This window comes from Cyclopterus lumpus, chromosome 19 (genome assembly GCF_009769545.1).
Source record: "Cyclopterus lumpus isolate fCycLum1 chromosome 19, fCycLum1.pri, whole genome shotgun sequence".
NCBI lineage: Eukaryota > Metazoa > Chordata > Actinopteri > Perciformes > Cyclopteridae > Cyclopterus > Cyclopterus lumpus.
Window position 1 is genome coordinate 15,872,569 of NC_046984.1, and position 21,565 is coordinate 15,894,133.

A 21,565-nucleotide genomic window follows, 5' to 3' on the forward strand; every position below is an offset into this window, starting at 1 on the left:
TCCATATTTCGCTCTCAAATATCGTGGCGTAGAAGTGTGAAGTCACATAAAACATTAATCCTCATGTAAACAACAGATAATTCAGTATTATATTGCATCAGTAAATGTAATCTGTTGCTCTGTAGAGTCATTAATAAAGTTATTCAAAATGGAGTCAAACATTTCTCACTTTTCCAATCATCAGCAAAAGTAAGTGAGTCATCGTTAATAAGTCCTTCATAAATGTTTCTTTAGTGATCCATCAAGTTCTACAGTTGGAAATATTAATGTGTTGTTCATGAACCCATTATGGGTCACATTTAGCAGAAGGTCAAAGGTCAAACGGACGATTATCCATCATATTGTGTGGAAAATAGACAATAGAGAAAGAAATAAAACCCTGTTTCAATGTATTTCAATTCCTTTGAGTTCAGAGAAGTCATGGCAAGTTCTTACTTGCGTGTACATTGGCATTACAAACAGCAATTCTCTTCCAATTCTATATGTTTTTCAATGTAGGACGAGGCAGATCACATGCGACACAATAACAATTTCACGCTTCTTCGAGAAGGTTTGCCTTGAGTTTCCTCCACGTCACGGTAAACGTGGCCCACAGGATGAACCCACTCCTTCTCCCTCTAATGTGTGAGTAATCTCATTTATGGCTCTCTCAATGGTTTTGGAAAAAAGAACACGCATAAATGGCACATTCAAGTGTAGATTATATTACATAACGCCCTTAATAAAAGGACATTCACTCCGCCTTTGTCGGGTTGATGGCTTCAGCACGAGAGTAATCACAAGTGTGGCGGCGCGTTTGGCATCTTAAGTGCAGATCGGTTGAAAAGGAAATACAGGAATAGCTCACCTGTTTTATCGATCTTCCCGCAGAAATGTCACCGGGTGTTTTTTTTTGGTGCAAAATCGTGCTCCCATTGGAAAACAGAGAGAGCCTCTTCTGTCGGCAAGTTATGACTCAATTTCAGGATGTTTGATGAGCTCCAGAAGGCCGAGGCTGTCACTGGATGATCAATAAAACAGGAAGGTGTGTTGCTCAGTAGGAAAAAAAAAGGTGTGTCGTACACTTCCTGCTGGTTTCGTGCAGGACACGGAGGCAGATGTGTTTACCTTTCCGAGCTGTCGATTTAGACACCGACAAAAGAAGACGAGCTTCTGAAATGAGAAAAACAAATACGTCAATCTGTTGGGTGTGAAAGTTCAAAACAAACGAGCGTACCTGACCTCTGCAGCCTTTGCTCATCTCTGCTTGTGGCTCCACTTACTTAGCTACTAGCATATCACAACCTGAATGTCTGTGTTGCATTGTGGGTAATGTAGGCGCGACAGTCTGACGAGGGAGAAGAATGTGTGGGATGAGGCTTTGTCTAAAAGATAAGAGAAGCATACATTTGACAGATATAGCATGGTTCAAATGTCTGGTTTCATTTTGTTGACATGCAGAGTCAAAGTTTTTACAGTGAGAACTATTTGTTATCACTCTTTGTATTACTTTATATACACACACGAATTGTCAACATCCGTAAAAAAGAAAACGTTGTAAAAAAATGTACTTAGAAATATCACCATCGAACTTACATTAACACAATTATTCTTTGTGTTCTAAATCGTCTGATATTTCACGTTCAAATGTGCAAATGAGGCATTATCTAACGCTAACTTTTGGGCAATTTGGGAGGAAACCTACAGACACTAATGGACAAAGCAGTAAAATAAACACCTTGTGGATGTTTTCTTTGCACATGATCTCAAAAGCTGCCGGTGACGACGTCTCGCCTTCAGTGTCGAGACGAGGAACCAGAATGCAGCTTCCTTTCTTTATTGAGAAGATGAAGAATTCAGTGGCCCTCCTCAGCATCGTCTGTTCTTCCTTCTCATCTCACCACTGCGAGCGACAACCAGCAGCAGTCACGATGCTCAAATTAAGAGATGGAGTCGTGCGATTTAAAGCACAAAACTTAAAAAAAAAAGAAAAAAAAAAAGGTCTTTAATGTAACAGCACGGTATTTTACTCATTCACTTTGGCTAATTGGTTGTAATCAGGGAGTGATGGTGCATATCAGCAGCTCGTTAGCGGCTCACGCTGTCAAGAAAAGGGGACGGAAGTTCACGCAGCTCTTCAGCGAAGGTCAATGTTATTCAGTGTAAATCACTTTCAGACCGTGACGATCTGCAATATGTCACAAAAAAAGATCTTAAAGATAAAGATGTTGCATTATTGTTACTATTCACAACCTTAAATGTCACATCATTGGCACAGGTGCCATTTTTGACATAATGGGTACTTTGATACTTTGATTGAAGGACTATTAATTGCACTTTTTTCCACCGCTGACCACACGTTTGAATATCAGTGCAGTATTTCTAATTAATTAATTGATCTCTGCTGGATCACTTCTCCTTTCAGTTATATCGTTTTTTTTTTCTTCTCTTTCTCAGCTGGAGGATCATCTGCTCGCTGCGTCGAAGACAACACGCTCCTCAGATTTTGTCGAGGCCGCGCTCGGACCCGGGTGTCTGTGTGCAGAACATGGGAGGCCAGAGATCGGTCCGGCGCCTCCTGCCCCCGCTGCTGCTGCTGCTGCTGCTCCTCGCCAGGCTGTCGCAGCTGTGGGCCTTCCCCTTCAGCCCGTCCCTGGACCTGGACGTCACGCCCAGGACCACCGTCTTCTTCGAAGGTGAGGGGGCCGGGGGGGGGGCAACGCGGTTCGTGGGGAGGCGAAGGTATACCGTGTGTTCGGTGAAAGAGGAACGCGTTCTACAGACAGGAAGTCAGTTCACCGTTTACCAACATATACATATACACAGACATAATGTAATTATCTCCGATGAGAATCCTCACGTTTTTAGGTTTTCTTCAGTATTAAAGTAAAACAGTTATCCGTACATTAAAGGTCACATTAAAAACTGAAGTTCGGCATACTTCTAATGGTGCCAAAAATAATCGGCAAAGAATCAATGGCATCATTATACGTCCTGTTTACGTCCCTCAAAGCATTATGGGTAACCTGTGGGCACAGTGTCAGACATTAAATACACTGTTCTAGATGCATCCAAACACACGTGCGGCTTCACCTCACTTATTTGAAGCCACTCCGGCTCCTCCCCCCCCCCCCCCACACACACACACACACACTCGTTAAAGAGGTGGCACAGTTTTTGGAAGTTGGCCCCCCTGAAGACAGCTCCTTCATGCTCCGAGTTATTAATCGCCTCTCTCTCAAGCCCTGTCCTAGATCACACGGCTCAGCAAACACTTCTAATGAAACAATGGGCCAGGAGCCCATCACAACGCCACACCTGAGCGCAGTGGACCTGATTAGTGTCCGTACGCAGAATGCTGCTGACGGAGGCGTATTTTAGGACAGAGGGGGGTTGTTTACGCACAATCCTCGGCCACCTTCCTTCCCCCGCTACCTTCGGCTCACCTTTCCTCCTCCCTCGTCACTGCGGCAGAGGCTACACCACTGCAGCTGCAACCGATAGGAGGGAACTCCGGCACACCGGCAGACTGGTCGGGGTGGCGGTGCTCTCGCCGCCACCCCTTCTCCTCCTCATTCCTCTCGAGGGAACGAGAGTATTATTAGAGGACGGGTGGAGCGAACGGGGGCCCTCGACTCCACCGCACCAGCCGAGCTCTCTCTCTCTCCCTCTCTCTCTCTCCGGTGCAATGTCATAAGAGCCTGCTGAGAGTGTTGCAGTGTGAAGCGATGCTTTGGAGGCGGGAGGATGACGTTCTGAATCGCAATCACTCGGAGAGATGAGAATATATCGAAGGAGGAGGAGGAATTTATTAATTTTTGTCGCTGCTTCGCTCTGCATTTTTCTGAAAAGGAGTTGTTGCGAAAAAATTGATACGTACCTTTTCTGGAGAGAGAGAGAGATAAAGAGAAAGGAAATTGTGTGAATATTCGTCCTTCGACTTCAGGAAAGAGCGTTTGTGGCACTAAGAAATACACAAATGCTAAACACGCAACAACTTCTAAAAGTGCCGCTGTTTACTAATTTAAAAATGATCTACTAATGTCATATCGGTGCTGTTATTTATTGACCAAATGAAAATAAAAGGACAACCTCAATTAACTGGGAAGAGTTCATTAGATGGGGCAGCACGTTCCATCCACTGAGCCTCATTAAGTAAGTTTTCCGAGTGCATCATGGAAAGACCCCATTGTCGCCCCCCCCCCCCCCCCCCCCCCCCCCCCCCCCCCACACACACACACACACACACACACACAATCGTCAAGCCCCCCGGCTATTCATCTGCACGTCTCTGCCTGCTCGGTTTATTTATCATAAATACTCTGTGCTGCAGCCAGAGTCAGTCTCTCATCGCAGATTTTATTTTTTCTCTTTGCCTTCGTAGGAAGTTGTCCTTGACCCACATTTTGAATCATCTAGGAGAAGGGGGGGGGGGGGGGGGGGGGGGGGGGAGTGCAGGATGTGTGTCAGCATGTGTGTCAGCATGCGTTTCGTCAGTCTCCATGTGTGACTGCATGTGTGTGTGGGCATGCATCTTAATGTAAATTTTTACACGTGTCACTGGAGGAGGGGGGGGGGGGGGGGGGGGGGCTCCGCCTCATAAAGAAGATGCGTCTGCCTGCATATGCTAGAACTGAGATTTAGATGTGGTTTCTCGGCCGGGGGGGGGGGGGGTGGCGCTCATTAATTTACAGTATGCCTTACAGATGGCCTGCGTGAGTGGGAGTGGGAGGACGAGCTGTGGCTCAGAGTGAGCTCAGATTTATGAGAAGAAGAAGAAAAAAAGACTTTTTTGCACTTTTGCATTGGAAAGGACACGAGAAAAGGAAATGAATGAGAACGGGGTCTGCACGGTGTAAACGTTGGATTCATAGACGCTACTTTTCCGTAGTGGTGGCAGTAAAGTATCCATTACGTACAGCTGCACTAATCAATAGTGTGATACAAACAAAGGGTCAAGGGACTGTGTGTGGTGTGAAAGTTGATGAGGAAACACATGTGGAGGCGAGCAGCAGACGCTTTTTAAACGAACTTATTCACTTTCATTGTACAGAAAACCTTTAATCTCATTTTACCAATATAACCAGTTTTCATTGCTAAACATATATATATATACATACTGTATATATATTGATATATATATAAATATATCAATATACATAAATATATATAGATATATAGATATATATCTATATATATTGATATATAGATATATAGATATAAATATAGATATCTATATAGATATCTATATATATATCTTTATATTAATATATATCATATATATCAATATATATATATACATATATATATATATATGTATATATATGTATATATATATATATATATATATATATATATATATATATATATATATATATAAAGCGTGTGGAATCCTTTTAGTACATCACAAAGAATCGAATATGTGTATTTACAATATTCCAATGCGACGACATCTTGGGTCGCGTTTATACGTTTACAAGACAGCGTTGTTGTTGTTGTTGTTGTTTTTCCCTCCCAGAAGAGATATTAATATCCGACTGTGTTCTGGGTGGGGGGGGTGGGGGTTTCCTGCTCGCGGATGCCGCCCACCAGACCTGAAGTAATGCGCTTGTGAAATATTGATGCACTGTAAGTCGTCTGCTGCTGCTATGACGAGCCGAGGTGTCAAATAGGGTCGCAGTAGTACGTTGTCCTTACAGTTAGCACTACTGTGGTGGTGTCATAATGAAGATGCTAACTTGGTACTGCGGCGGTGTCATAATAAAGATGCTAACTTGGTACTGCGGCGGTGTCATAATGAAGATGCTAACTTGGTACTGCGGCGGTGTCATAATAAAGATGCTAACTTGGTACTGCGGCGGTGTCATAATAAAGATGCTAACTTGGTACTGCGGCGGTGTCATAATGAAGATGCTAACTTGGTACTGCGGCGGTGTCATAATAAAGATGCTAACTTGGTACTGCGGCGGTGTCATAATAAAGATGCTAACTTGGTACTGCGGCGGTGTCATAATAAAGATGCTAACTTGGTACTGCGGCGGTGTCATAATAAAGATGCTAACTTGGTACTGCGGCGGTGTCATAATGAAGATGCTAACTTGGTACTGCGGCGGTGTCATAATGAAGATGCTAACTTGGTACTGCGGCGGTGTCATAATAAAGATGCTAACTTGGTACTGCGGCGGTGTCATAATAAAGATGCTAACTTGGTACTGCGGCGGTGTCATAATGAAGATGCTAACTTGGTACTGCGGCGGTGACATAATGAAGATGCTAACTTGGTACTGCGGCGGTGTCATAATAAAGATGCTAACTTGGTGGATGAAGAGTTTTTTCGTTGGTGTTTTTACACCCGTTATCAGCTTTCACTGAAGTTGTTTAATCTCCGAGCCTCTCGACCATGTGTTTTCCTTGTCTTTTTCTCATCTCCGTGGCGACGCGTCACTGCTTTGGACTCTTAAAATCCACTGAGAACCTCCGCGATGCTTTGATCTCACTGTGCCGCGACCTTCGTGCCCGATGAGTGAATCCCGACAAGATCTCATTGGTGATTCACCGATAGCGCCCGGGCGAGAGACCTGGAGATAACACCCGGGCTGTTCTGTGTCTGTCGGCTCTCTGTGTTCCCGAGAGATGAAAGTCTTTTTCGTCTCACTCCTGCCGGTACAAAAAGTTTTTTGGGAAGCAAAGAAAGGTATCGCGTCGGTGTGATCGTGAGAGGACGCGGTAAACAGAACGCTGGCCCCTTTGACGTGACTTTTAACACGCCACAGGGGCGGACATCTTTATTCACCAAGAGCTGAGTGCAAGGAAGCTCTTTTTTTGGTTGTGGTTCTTATAGCCGTGGGCTTCCTGAAACATGTTTGTTTATTGAACTTTAAAGGAACATAAATATTCATGTTGAGTTTTTGAAGGTTTGTTCACCCAAATTCTTGAAATAAATATGTAAGCATTCACCTCGAGTTGTATCTATGCCAAAAATGTTGAGATAAACAATATTAAATAATGATTTTATTGATAAACTAGAGACCACACTTGACCAATGCTGTAAATCTAATTATTACGATTACATTTAAAAAAAAAAAATACTTTCATGTTTTATGTCTTAATAACATTTTATTCTGTTGTCGAAGATACTTTTTTTACTACGGTGGCCAATCACGTCGTGTTGTCAACAGCAGGACACCATGGCAACTGCATTTTATTGTTAAACTGACTACGAGCTAAAAATAACACGGACACAGCTTGTGTCGTCGTAATTGGAGGTAATATAATTACGATAATGTGCTCAGAAATAATGGACTGCAGCACAATGGAGGGAAGAGAGGAGGAAACGCTCTCCGCTTTGCTTTCTTTGCCTCTATCTTTTCGCACATCATTTCTTACATAACGCGTCGTCATGGTGATCGCCTCTGGAGGTGAAGGAGTGAAAATGTGCTTATATAAAGTGGGCCGAGTTGACGACAACTGACACTTCTGACTCTGTCCGAAGAAGTTAAGTCGCTCTTTCCTTCCAGCATTTGTTCCCAAAATCTTTTTTTTTCCGTAAGCGCGTGCGTGTGTGCGCGTGTGTGTGAGTGTGTGTTTGTGTGTGTGTGAGTGTGTGTTTGTGTGTGTGTGAGTGTGTGTGTGAGTGTGTGTTTGTGTGTGTGTGAGTGTGTGTTTGTGTGTGTGTGCGCGTGTGTGTGAGTGTGTGTTTGTGTGTGCGTGAGTGTGTGTTTGTGTGTTTGTGTGTTTGTGAGTGTGTCACTATAGTTAGTCTCGCAATCAGTGAGTCACACAGGAAGTCACACAGACTCTCTGTATGATTTTGATCAACACACACTCTCATACACATACACACACACACACACACACACACACACACACACACTGGATTTACTATCATCTCGGATCCCACATGGAGGATTACAAATATGTCTGAACATGAGGCCGCACATTCTGGACGCGCCACCTGTGATGGCTCAATGTTGAGAACCACAACACACACACACACCCACACACATACACACACACACCCACACACTCCTCAGATCGTCTGAGTCACTGAAATGTCTTCACACTTTTTAAGGAGACAGATGAAGGATGAAATAAGTGTGAAGGATGTGTGTGTGTGTGTGTTAAACTGGAACTGGAAAAATTGACAGATGTTTCCGAGGGACAGTTATTTTGACCTCAGAACATTCACACAAACAGGTTTTAACACACACACACACACACACACAAACACACAGACAAACAAACACACACACACACACAGGATGACAATAGTAAATAGAAACCAGCCAACAGGCTGAGAGGCTTCTGGCATGCCTCAGCGCTTTGTTGACTCTCCTCATTGATTTTGCAGCAAAGCACAAGGTACAGTGTGTGTTTGTGTGTCTGCGTGTGTGTTTGTCTGTGTGTTTGTCTGTGTGTGTGTGTGTGTGTGCGTGTGGATTTTGTGGATGCATAACAGTGGCCTCAGGGAACAGTAGGTCAAGATGAACATGATTCGATTGCTAATTTCATGGCTCATCAAACTGTTGAAAGGTTTCTCTCTTTAACGCTGAACTGATCAAAACGGTTTCAGTAGCCGGGGATCAAAGGCGCGATGTCAAAGACGTCGCTCGGCGTCTCGTAGCTGCGCCGACAGGCGACTAAAAGAAGGAGAACTTTGATGAGCTTTGAGAATTTGGACTTGAGAACCAAACCACGTTAGCTAACGCTCGGATCAGAGGGCGCTTTAATTTGCGGTTCTTGAGGATTCTGTTTCTAAAGCAATTTGTTTCACTTAATTTTGAAGATTTCGTTGTAAAAATTGCCCCGTTTCTGTTTGTACTTTTTGCAATGTGTGTGTGTGTGTCTGTGTATAGTGTGTGTGTGTGTTCATCCAGGCGATAAAAGTCCCATTTATTTTCTTCGTTCTCCCCGTACATGTGAGAGATGCAGAGCACGGCTGTGATTGCATCCCATTGAGTTTCTGTGCGTCAGACTGACGTGAACATTGTTTTGTTTTAAAAAAAACGGCGGCCGCGACGACCTCGGCCTCTTGCCGCCTTGAGGCCCGAGGACGCTTCTGGACGTCACAGCGGGTCCTTCTCATCGGCGCCGTGCTCGTTATATCACACTATAACCACTGTTTTTTTTTTATTAAGATAGAGAAAACCCAAGGCTTCGGTTCACTCGCTGATGACTCACGAGCAGCGGGGCTCTTTGCGGGGCCTCGGGCTGCCATTGTGTTTGCATAACTCGCGCTTTTTAAAGAAAACGTGATCTGTGAGAGGATGCAGTCGCTGTGCTGCGAGTGTGTGTCACCCTCCTTTTGTTGCTTAGAGATTCAGTGTTTTTGTTGTGTGTGTGTGTGTCTGTGTGTGTGTGTGTGGAGGCCAGCTGAGTGAGTCCTGCCGCCCTAACCCCATGCCGGAGCCCTTCAGATGAAACTCCCCCGACCCCAGGCGTGTCCTGACCTTTGGCTGCTCATTGCTCACTCAAATATGACTGGCTTTTGTATGAGAAATGAAAAAATAATCTTATTTATAGGTTTCACTGCCAGTGTTACGTAAGGTTTCGCACGACCACAAACTGAAACTTATGTCGGAGGGATTAATCTGCATGCGGGAAAACAGAACATGGGAAGCATGGGGACGATGAAAGGTGGTTTTGATAAAGTAAACATACAAAGTAAGTGAAACTAGTGAGTACAAAAGCAATCAGAAGTGAAATACGATGAAAAAAAAGTCTAGAAATGAGGGATGACAAATACAACTGGATCAGGTGCACCGGGATGAGTAATGGAAAGGCACGGGAGACGCAGCCAGGAAACAAAGAAGACTGGACTATAAATACACAAGAAAACTAATCAGACAACCAGGTGGGCAGACACAAGGGCCGGCTGAAAGCTGATTGGTGGAAAAAAGAAAGAAGCTCGGCTGTTGACACACAGGTGATCCACAGGAAAAAAATCCACACAGACAGGAAGTCAAACAAACGCACAGGGAAAATAAAACGGGAAAATAATTAAACATAATCCGAGTTAATGACACTTTGTTACAACTGAGGTCGGATGTTATCGAATATGACACTCGTCGAGTTAACTGCACAGGAGGGACGAGGCACGATTTTGTAATAGTCGTTAAATATATAAATAAATCTATTAGTTAAGTCGACTATCGTCTTGCATTGTGTAGGATCCGGTGGCATCGAGCGGTGTGGTTGCAGATTGCAACCAACGAATTACACCTCCGCTCACTCCTCCATTTCCATGACGACAACAACAACAACAACAACAACAACAACAACAACAACTACAATACTTGAGCAACTGAAGCCAGTCAGCTGCTGGCTACAGTTTCAGGAGCGAGTCGGAGAACGATGCTGGCCCTCGGGGTAACAGGCAGAGAAAGGCGAGAAAGGCCCTCGCTAGAGCCAGCGTTTGCCTGACATGCTCCTCCCTACATGCTTAGATATGGAAACACGACAATATATAAGATAAGAAGTCAATCAGATGTAAACAAACTCCCAGTTTATTAAGGAGAGATTCATTGGAAGCTTCTGTGGAGATAGGAGAGAGGACAGGATGGTGGTGATTTACCTCCAAATAAAGAAACCTGTCTGGTTTGATCTTTAAGTCGTAATATACTGAAATCCTCCTTTATAAATGCTCCGATTAGCACAAAGTAATAAAGCTTCCTTTAGTGCTCTCTAGGTGTGTAATTATCTGCGTGATAATCACTGCCTTTCGCTTTGTCAGAGTAATCAAAGAATTAACAAAACCTGACGTTGTTCTGCTTTACTGGATCATGACAGAAATCTTCTTTTTTAATGTGTAAAAGCTTCGCAAATGCTGCGTGATTTAGGAATGAATTAATAATAATTTCTCGTTAGATGCAGAGGCGTGCGCCCGATGGCTCAGAATGAATGTTTTCCAAGACGTCTAAGGATTTTCTTGAATGTCACTGTTTATGTAACTTTTTGGGCGTCCTTCTGCCAGTGAATTTCTTCCCGGCTGCCATGCGTGTAATCGGTCGTGACGTGCACGACGGCAGCAGCCCAGTATGACACAAACCCAGTTATTGACCACCAGTGAGAAGGGGTTCTCTGTGTCTGTCTGGCTGTCCGTGACACACATAAAAAAACAACACAAAAGAGAGGCTTGCAGTCTGACTTAGTCTCTGCCTGCGTGTCCTCGTGGAGAGTCGACGCTCGCGGTCGTCCATGTGACAGTGAAACAAGCAGCCAGTCATGTGGGTGACGAACACGTCCTCCATGTGACGTTGAGGGGGGGAACTCTCCACGGCTTACACCGTGTCGTGTTACGCGAGATCAAACCAGACCGCGGCTGTCGTCCTCATTATCGTGACGGAGATGGGAGAGGAGGGTCTGTAAGCTTTGAAGTATGTGTGTGTTTGCACACAGGTTCACTTTGGGACGAGTCTTTAACCGGTTTGACCGGCAAATTAACTTAAACTTAAAACCAGAAAGTCAACAGAAAACGTGTCATTTTTCTGAGATAAAATTCGGATTAGATGCGTGGACTTTTTCTACTCGTCGTCCTTGAAATATGTCCGCGCGTGTGTGTGTGTGTGTGCGTGGGATGTTGCAACTCGGCATCTTTTTGGGGTATGGTTCCTTTATTCATTTAAAGGGGAAGTCGCGGGGTAGTGTTACTCATCGTGTGTTTTTGAGGCCCCGTTTTTTTGTACTCGAGATCTTGCTCAGAAATTTTTTTTGTCTTCGTCTCAGCCAAAGAGGCCTCTGAACTGATTTATTTGTTAACACCATTGCTGCGACTCCTAAACAAAAGAAGAACACACAGAATTCACCGCCGCGATGCCTTTTTTCGATTGACGAACACACATATTCAGAATATAGGGCGATAAAACAGGTGACAGAAGAGGAATCTTTGGGTTTTTCAGATCAGTTTGAGGAGTGTCTGTAGTTTGCTCTGTTCCACATTTTTATCTAAAGTGTGTCGTGCACTGAGGGACTTCGCTGGTCGCTCCTGGTTCGATCTCTTGTCCTCGATGCACTCTTTGTCGTGACTCGATTGTTGGTTCAGGAGGTCTTGCAGCATTGCTGAGAGTCTCATCACTTCACACACATGGCGTTGGCGTCTCATCGCTCTCATTTGCTGTTTATAGGACGTAATACAAGAACTGCCGACTAACGGTGTGTGTGTGTGTGTGTTAACGAGCACAAGTTGATCTTATTTCTGGGAGCTGGGACTCGCTGTCAAAACGGACGGAGAGAGAGAGGCGATTAATTTGTATTCCTCAGCGTGACACTGTCGATACCTTCACGTACTCTGCCGTTCTTTCTTTTTGAGGTTTTCCTCTTCATCCGTCGTGTGGATCTTTAAATCAGACGTGAATCCACACTTGCATCGAACATGTGGTGCATATCAAAAAGCTCTGTAAAGCTCCTTCTGCACCGAAGGGAGAAAAAGCGATGCCCTCCTTTCTTTTTTTTTTGGGGGGGGGGGGGGCGACCTGCCCCTGTTTCAGAAGTGCGTGTTCAAATATTTATTTTAGTGCACCAGGCCAATTATTATTTTGTGCAATGGATTAATGAATCTGTTTGCCTGCTCCACTCCATCACACACCCACACACACACACACGTGGGCCGGGGGTTGCCGTGGCAGTTAAACGACTGATGCGATTTGGCATTACTGGGGCACGATTCCTGCTGAATGCCCTTAAATGTGGCCTCCCCTGTGCCCGCCCCCCCCCCCAACCCCAAGCTCTCCCACAGTCCACTCAGCAATCACTCCAGCAACCCCCACCCCCAGCCAACCCCACCCTGCGAGCCTTGTGCAGACCTGCTGAGGACTACGAACGTGTGAAGTCAAGATAGAAGCTTTAATACATTGAAACATGTTTTTATTCTGCTGCAAAATGACAAAAACAACACTTTTTATTACAAGCACTTAATTTTGATTTTAATTTAACAAAATAAGTTTTGATAGAAAAGGGCCTTCTCCAACTTCGACTAAACCATTAAAAAAATAGACTTAAACCAAAACTACAGACGTGTCCACGCGTTTCTTTCCATCACCAAAAAACTCAACTTTCTCGTCACACAGTAACAAACGTGTCGTGTATATATATATTTTTTTTCAGGTCTGTTGGGCAGCGGCAGTTTCACCGGCTCTTCCAGGAACTACAGCACCCTCCTGCTGGAGGAGGAGAGCGGGCTGCTGTACGTGGGGGGCCTCGGGGTGCTGCACGCGCTCAACACCACCGACATCTCCACCACGACCGCGAACCTCACGGTGAGCGCTCACCCATCGCCGCCTGCAATGCAATCTGCACGTTTTTTCCTTCCCGTTTCCTTCGTGGAGGGACAAACTAATATTAGCCTCAAGCAGATTGAGCAAATCCCATCGCGTCTCCCTTCCAATTTTATGGATATGGGATTAAAAGCACCAGGACGTTTATTCAAGGGTTACTGAGCAGAGTCAGAACTCAGTGACGCAGCCAGAAGAAATGAAGTGAGCTGTCCTCTCTTCCCGATTATCTCACACTCTTCTCTTCATCTCTATCCAGAGATATAATACACCCGTCTGTGTTCCCCTATTTAGTCATTAACTCCCCCTCCCTGTTGCTTTGCAGATTGATTGGGATGCTTCCCCCGAACAGAAGAAGCTGTGTCTAAACAAAGGCAGAGACAATCAGGTATACTTGGCTTTTATTATTATTGTTATTAACATTATTCAGCCTTGTGTCTTTTTTTTACTAAAAGTCTTCGTTTTACCGATTTATTATTATTGGAGATCGTAAATGAAACGCTTCTGCTTCGCGACGTGCAATATTGCTCCTGACGGCTGGCTAATCCTTTACGATTGCTTCTTATTAATCCACTTTTCCTCGAGGAAAAAAAAAAAAAAAGGAAGTTAAATAAAGAAATCACGCTGATTCATTGAATATTTGCATGAGAAAAGCTCCTGTACATGAAGTGGATGGACGGGCTATAGTGTTCCAGTAATAACCAGTTTTTCTCACCACCCCCCCCCCCCCCCCCCCCCCCCCCCCCCCCCCCCCTGCAGACGGAGTGCTACAATCACATCCGCTTCCTGCAGCGATTCAATGAGACTCACCTGTACGTCTGCGGAACAAACGCCTTCAGACCTCTTTGTGCTTACATCGTAAGAGCTCGTGCCGTTTCCCTTCAGCGCATCGATGAGCAGACCAGAATTTAAATGCTCCATTGTCTTTTCTATTCTTTTTCTTTTTCTGTCTGTAAGGACGCAGAGCGGTTCAGCTTCTCCTCGGGCTTCGAGGAGGGCAGAGACAGGTGTCCATACGACCCGGCCAAGGGGTTCACCGGCCTCCTCGTCGGTGCGTCGCCCCAGATTTGCATCTTTACTGAAAACAAAACAAAAGAAAAACATAGTTAGAAAAAGGAGTTGCAGTTGAAATGCATTCATGGAAACACAAACTACAAATCCATTGTTCACAGTATTGCAAGAATTTACAGTTTCTGTGATATTCGTGTCTATAACGCATCAAAAACACACTTGTAATGTGATATCATTGCTTTTTAGGAATCATACACATTCAGCATTATTTATAGCAATAATCCTAACACATGATAAAGCATTATGTAATGATTTTATCTCATAAAAGTCGTTCAGTGGTGGAGACAAAAGTTTGACTTCCCGAAAAATAATTCCCCATATCTTCCTCATCCATGGGGCCCATAGAGATGGCGCAATAAGCGTTTCCTTTAACCTCCTTTAACCTCGTTCTCATTCACACGAACAGAGGTCGTAAAATAACTCTGGATTTAGCTATTTATACATTTTTTATACAACTTTTAGGACCTTTTGTTTTAAATAAGGGCTAATCAAGTGTTTTGCACTGGGAAGACGATTTGCATAAACAATTAAGACACATTTAGACACATTATAATAACCACATTAGGTGATAGCTAAGTTTGCCTGCTTCCGCTTCCATCAGATTTAACTGTTTCCTTCCTGTCGTCGTGCATCCGTTCATCAGACGGTGAGATGTTCACGGCTTCTCAGTACGAGTTTCGCAGCTCTCCAGACGTGCGCAGAAACTTCCCCTTCCCCACGCTCAGGACAGAGGAGGCCCCCACCCGGTGGCTTCTGGGTAAATACAACGCATGGCAGCTTACAGAGGAGATAACCATCAAATAATGAATCCATGTGTGCAAAAAAACATTGCATACGCTAGTTTCCTTCTCTTGGCTTGCAGTGAACGACTAAATGGTCCAAACCTCGTTGCTATTTTTGTACATTTTTAGCTCATCGGATGTTTTGCTGTTACGCCAAAAACTGATTGACTTGGAGAGATTGAAAATCACATTTAAAAAAAAAAAAATTGCACTCCACTGCAGCTCTAACTGGCTTAGTTGTGACAATTCAATCATACTTAAAAGCTCCATCTTTGGTTTCCAAGGAGACACTTTCCAAGGCTGCTAATGGGTCTGTGTTTGGACATGTGGATCTGAGCGCTTGTGTGTGTGTGTGTGTGTGTGTGTGTGTGTCTTGTTTTTGTGTGTGTGTGTGTGTACAGAGGCAGATTTCGTGGGCTCCGTGCTGCTGAAGGAGAGCGTCAACAGCTCCATCGGCGACGACGACAAGATTTACTTCTTCTTCACGGAGAGGAGCCAGGAGCAGATCGCCTACCCGAGCCAGACCAAGGTGTCCAGGGTGGCCCGAGTCTGCAAGGTCAGAGAGAGAGAGAGAGAAAGAGAGACACCGACCCGAACGCCGTTCGCCGTAATCGCGTTAACGTTTTTTTTGTAATTTGAGACTCACGCGCACGCCCGCAAGGTCACGAAGAAGGAGAAAAGTTATTCAAAGTGCCCAAAAAAACCAAAAACCAGTGGGATTATTTGATGCTCTACATCAGTGAATGGATTTTAAGGGGGCTTTCTGTCCTCGATTCCTCTCAGCTGCCGTTCTCTTACAGTTATGTCGGTGCTGAGCGAGCCAATGGTTGGGTGTCTCTCATCTTGTTTTTTTTGTTTTTTTCCACCGCCGGCGGTTCTTTCTGCGCCGCTGTTGCCAGGCAAACTACAAAGTACACCAACCGCCACCCCCAATGGCAAACCATCTCCCTCTCTTCCCCCCCCACTCCCCCCTCGTTTCACTTGCGATCAGCATCTCCGGTCTAGACAGCGTGCCCAGCCAACTCCTCTCTTTTCTTCCTCCCCGTCGTTTTTCTTTTAGCCGTGCACGGCGGTGTAATTACCATCACAGTGTGTGCTGTTTTTTTTAAAAGTGCCCAAAAGACTTAGAAATAAGCAATAAAACCCCGCAGTTGTGCATCACCTTTTTGGCGAGAATGTGGAAAGGATGAGAGGAAAATAAAAATGCATGTGAAAGCAAATGAATCACGACAAAGTGATAGCAAAAGATTTAAAAAAAAAATGTTTTTCTTTACTAGCATTTTTTTCTACACTATTTTTGCCCCATTTGAGACAAAATAAAAGTAATTGATGCCCAATATTTGGCATCTGGAGCGTGAGAGGAATTGATATTGAATAGTAACACCAAGGAAAAAGATAACGGACAGATTTTAAAACCTTCTTTGCCCTTAAAGCCTAAAGACCATTGTTAGCGTGAGGCACACAGATATGTAGATGTGTTTGCACATTCAGAAATTATGTAAATAATGTACTTTTCTGCTGCACATTTTCTCCCGGCAAGCTCACAAACAGGCAGTGAAAGTTACTTCCGAACTTCCTGAACTTTATTATTTTTTTCCTCGTCCCGTGGACTCAAACAGTTCGTCTCCTCGAAGATTCTCTCTGCATCCGTTAACACAAGGCCCGGGACTCGTCGCCACCTCTCTCCTCGTCGACGCCGCGGAGTTGTCAGAGCAGTGCGAGGGCGTAATAACTCAGTCTGAACTAGGCCACGGCGGCGCATGCAGATGTCGAGCTGGACCTCCAGCTCAGCCCCACTGGCAGATCGGCAGATATAGCGAAGGCCCTGGCAGTCGCCTCCGGCCTAAAAACCCAGAAGACTTGCCATTTTTTTGAGCTGCATAACCAGTTGTCCTCCTCTGTTTTTGTCGCCTCCCCGCCAGACTGCGGTTACTTCCGCCGCCATCATCGTGACCTATTTGCACAGAGAAGGGTGTAAATCACATGGAGAAAAAAGAGGTCTTTTCGGGAACGCAGAGAGCAGAAATCGATGCCGTTCTGACGTTATTTAAAATACGCCATTTTTTTGGAGCACTGCACATCTCAAGCAACAAACAAACAAGCCGCACGAAATCTTTAGAAACGACTTCCATCGTGCAGTTTTTGCTTAATTTCCCCCACGGGCGTATATATGTATATATATAAAACCTGGGAACACATAAGAACCGAAACTCAGTTGGATGCATCTTAATGTCTCCGCCAACAACAACAAAAAAGGTGTTATTGATGGAAATTTCTTAATGCAAGCATTTTTGTTTTCCGTATGCATTTTCTTTTTTTTGTGTCTGGGAGGCCGTAATTCCCACGAACAAAGAGAGAAGTCGTCTCTTTTTATCCGCTCTACTAAATGAGGTGTGCTAAATTACTCTTTTAGGGAGAGATTTCTTGCAGCTTTGCCTCCCGGTGCTCCCTGAAATGCAATTAGAGCAAATGGGCTAAAGTAGGCACTAACACTCAGCTCCTGTTTCACAAGACTCTCCTCACTTCCTCCTTCCTCTCTCGGTGTGTGTGTGTGTGTGTGTGTGTGTGTGTGTGTGTATAGTGATGTGTACATCATGTTTGTAGATGATTATTGTTTTTCACGGTTATCACAGTCACGTATTAGCGGCCGCTGTGTTTTGAGCACATGAGAGTGGATCTGTGTCGTTTTGTGTAGAGTACATGACTTTATTTAACCCTCCAGTCGTCTCCGCCTGTGTGCAGAATGACTGGGGAGGCCAGAGGACCCTGCAGAGGAAGTGGACCTCCTTCCTCAAAGCCAGAATGGTGTGTTCAGTCCCCGAATACGAGCTGCACCTCAATATCCTGCGCAGCGTGTTCGTCCTGCAGGGTCGGGACGCTCAGAGCAGCGTTTTCTACGGCGTCTTTGGCCTGGAATGGTAAGAAACGACGTCAAATTCAGCTTTTACTACGGACTTTTTTACCTCCATTTAAGTAGCTTCAAGGTTGGAAATATCATCTTATTCTACGCTGTCGGACAGAATCTTTTATATATTCTGTAACAGCATCAGTTTATACACATTTTAATACAATTCGGCCTGTTGCGAAACTTTAGGATCTAGAGTTTTAAGATGTTGTATATAAGTGAGTGTAATTATCTCTCCTATAATCTTCGCCTCTATCTCACCATAATGAGAGTGACGTGATGAACTGCATCAACTTGTTTTAAGGTGGCGTGTGCAGCTTGTGACTACAGAATATCTCCATAGTCAAACACAGACCTGATGACTGTTTGCAAAGTGCTTTTCTTTTTCACAAAGGCTTCAGTCTGCACGCATTTTTTTTAATTTCTTTTTTGTTTGTTTCTCAGCCAGTTTCTAAAGTTTGAAAAAACCTTTCTGGACCGGGTGCACAATTAGTTTTTCTTATTTTCTTTATATAATAAAGAACAACCGGGTTCAATTGATCAAGATGAAAGTCAGGATTCAAGAAAACTGTGAAAAAAACGTTTACACTTAAAAGGGATCGACTGCCTTATGCTCATAATGCTGTGAAAGCAATGCATTCTGGGAGTCTTTGCATTTTCATTGCTTCTCTGATACAATAGAGACAAAATACAAAAAATTTTTCAAAAAGCAAATAACTGTGTGCTTTAATTACAGTAAGCTGCCGTATTCTTAGAGATACTGCAGATTGTACACTAGTTTATGACAACATTTTACTGTAATTTTACATAAAAAAACGTTTTACGGTGTGTAGAAGATTTTCTTTTAACTGGAAACTAACTGACTGAGCCTAAACCATGAAAACAGAACAACAGAACAGAAAGTATGTGGAAAATATTGCGAGACTTAAACTGGACTAAATTTTGTAATAGTTGTCGTCTTATAAACCTCACAGTGAAACAAATAAAAAAAACACTTAGACTGTAGTCTAGAGAATTTGAATATTTTGGTGTGTAATTGACGTTTAGTTGAGTGAAACAATCCATTTGCAGACGTCTCCTCGGGCTCTGGGAACTAAAACATGTTCTCTACATTTTACTGAACGACTAAACAATTTTATCACGACAATATTCGGCACACCAACGGATTAATGAAGACAGAGAGTCGATATACAAAAAACCCCAAAAAGAAGCAGCCACATTGTGCTGACGTGACAATTGTCAGAGGACGAGGATATCTGGCAGCGCTGTGTGTGTGTGCGTGTGTGTGAGTGTGTGTGTGTTTGTAACACGACCCACTTCGCTCTCTGCTTTCCCCCTTTTTTTTCTGTTCTTCTCGACTGCTACGCTTCCTTTTTTTTCCCGTGGATATTCAATCTCAACCCCCCTGTCAGCTGCCTCTCTTCTCTAAAACACACACACACACACGCACACACACACACACACACACACACACACACACACACACACACACACACACACACCTGTGTGAGTGGTCGTCGTCACCGTGCGTTAGAGACTCGGCGATGAGTAAGCCCCCGGGAGCCGAATCGCTCACCGGGTTTTGAAGTCAGATTCAGGTTTCACTTCGATCTCATTTCCCCCGTCGCACTCGAATGCTTTTGAAGGAGCACAATGGGACTTTTAAAAAAAAAAAGAACGTGACGCAGACATTCCTCCTCCATTACTAATCTCACCTGTAGGGGCTTAAGAATAAGGGTCACCTGGCTCCTAACTCGTGCACAAATCCACAAAGGGGCTTCACTCGTGACTCACAGGGAGGGGGATTTCATTTCTGGAGTGGCTGATGGAAGCAGCTCACTGGAGATAAAGAGGAGGAAAATTACACACCTGTCAGTGACGCCACGCCCGCATGTTCGTTCAAGGCAAATTGATAAGATCTAGGGGGATCCATATAAAGAAGAGCAACCGAGCTACCTCTTCGCCTCATGACCTGTGGTAGTTTTAGAACTAAATCTCGGTTGCAGTTGCACCTCAGGTAACAAACCTGTCTTTCAGGAAGAATATCAAAGCGTCCGCTATCTGCCAGTACGCCTTCTCGGATGTGCAGAGGGCGTTCGAGGGGCCGTTCATGGAGGTGCAGGAGTCGAAGTGGAGGGAGTACACGGGGAAGGTTCCAGAGCCAAGACCCGGATCTGTAAGCTTCAACCTGTTAAAAAAAAAAAAAAAAAAAAAAAAACGCCCCAAAGTCTTTAATGTCTGCTCCTCTCTGATGCTTCTTTCTCTGCCTCCGATCCCCTCCGCAGTGCATAACAGATGTGCACAGGTCCCGGGGCATCAACTCGTCTCGAGACCTCCCAGACAACGTGCTCACTTTCGCCAGGAGGCACCCGCTGATGTCCGGCCAGGTGCACCCGATAGGCGTGCGCCCGCTCATGTTCAAGAGGAGCGTCAACTACGTGAAGATAGTCGTGCACAAGGAGCCGGCGCTGGACGGGAACACGTACGCCGTTCTGTTTTTGGGAACCGGTGAGTTTTTACTACTGTGGAGACCGAAAGCGACAGGATGGGCTTGGGGGCATTTAAAAAAACATCCTTTTTAAGTGAGAAAATCAAAACAAACCCCCCCTGCGTAGACACATAATTAAAACATAATAATAGCAACATTGTGTGAGTCTTACATCACAATTCTTGTCATTTCTCAGACTCACTATTTTTCACTTATTTACCATTACGGTGACGTTACTCTTATTCCCAGTAACGTAAATTCACCACGATCAACATATTGGGATATTTGTTATCGAGATCAAAGTGTCTTGTTTCACACGGTTGTACCCCCCCCCCCTCCTCCCCTCCCACGCAGATGACGGGTGGCTGCACAGGGCCGTCGACATCGGTGGAGAAATGCACATCGTGGAAGAGCTGCAGCTGTTTGACAAAGCCCAGCCCATAATGAGCATGGTCATATCCTCTGCTCTGGTGCGTATTATTCGTGCACGCAGAGTTAAACGTGCGTGCGTGAGTGATGCAGTTGAAAACCTTTAATAGCTCACGGCCCGGGCCAACGACGTCATTAACTGCTTATAATTTGTGAGTGTAAAAAATGCTATTTCACAGAGGATGTTTATTTAGTTAGTAAATTATATAAGAGAATGTTGAAGTGCTACATGGAACTTTTAACTGGTTATAAAAGAGTAATACATAAGTAGTAAAAAAGAAGACCATCAGCAAGAAGATTGGCTATTTTCTATCTAGTTATTCTTAATGCGTGTCATCTGGTCGCCTGTGAAATCAGACAAAACGATTTACACCGAGCAGGTTCAGCAGAAGCTCCTCCAGCGGGGGACAAGGGGGACAAGGGAGACCCAGAACCAGGACCAGGACTGAGCAAGGCAGACTTTCAGACCCCTGCTGCAAAAAACAAGACGTTTTCTCTCGTAAACACTACCGCCTTTGTCCACAGGGAGCGCCCGACTCAATGCAAAATGAACGTTTGTGGTAGTAGCTTTAAGTTTTTGGGGTGTAAAGAGACATTTTCATCAGTTATCGATGCTTTTAAGCTTTAAAAGTCAAAAGAGTAA

General features: G+C 44.5%; 1 protein-coding gene across 3 annotated transcripts in view; it reads left to right on the forward strand.

Moving 5' to 3' along the window:
- sema4gb (sema domain, immunoglobulin domain (Ig), transmembrane domain (TM) and short cytoplasmic domain, (semaphorin) 4Gb) overlaps window positions 1-21,565 on the forward strand; it is a 28,104-nt gene that overhangs the window by 974 nt on the left and 5,565 nt on the right. Inside the window, exons 2-12 of one of the 3 annotated variants that reach the window (XM_034558450.1) lie at window positions 2,437-2,675; window positions 13,081-13,232; window positions 13,573-13,635; window positions 14,007-14,105; window positions 14,205-14,298; window positions 14,962-15,075; window positions 15,502-15,656; window positions 17,843-18,018; window positions 20,043-20,181; window positions 20,291-20,513; window positions 20,848-20,963. In XM_034558450.1, the coding sequence (XP_034414341.1) occupies window positions 2,528-2,675; window positions 13,081-13,232; window positions 13,573-13,635; window positions 14,007-14,105; window positions 14,205-14,298; window positions 14,962-15,075; window positions 15,502-15,656; window positions 17,843-18,018; window positions 20,043-20,181; window positions 20,291-20,513; window positions 20,848-20,963 (1,479 nt within the window). In that variant the 5' untranslated portion in view covers window positions 2,437-2,527. Of the gene's footprint in view, window positions 1-2,436; window positions 2,676-9,554; window positions 9,643-11,293; window positions 11,339-13,080; window positions 13,233-13,572; window positions 13,636-14,006; window positions 14,106-14,204; window positions 14,299-14,961; window positions 15,076-15,501; window positions 15,657-17,842; window positions 18,019-20,042; window positions 20,182-20,290; window positions 20,514-20,847; window positions 20,964-21,565 lie in introns of those variants that run through there. The other 2 variants (XM_034558451.1, XM_034558452.1) reach the window with 2 other exon arrangements.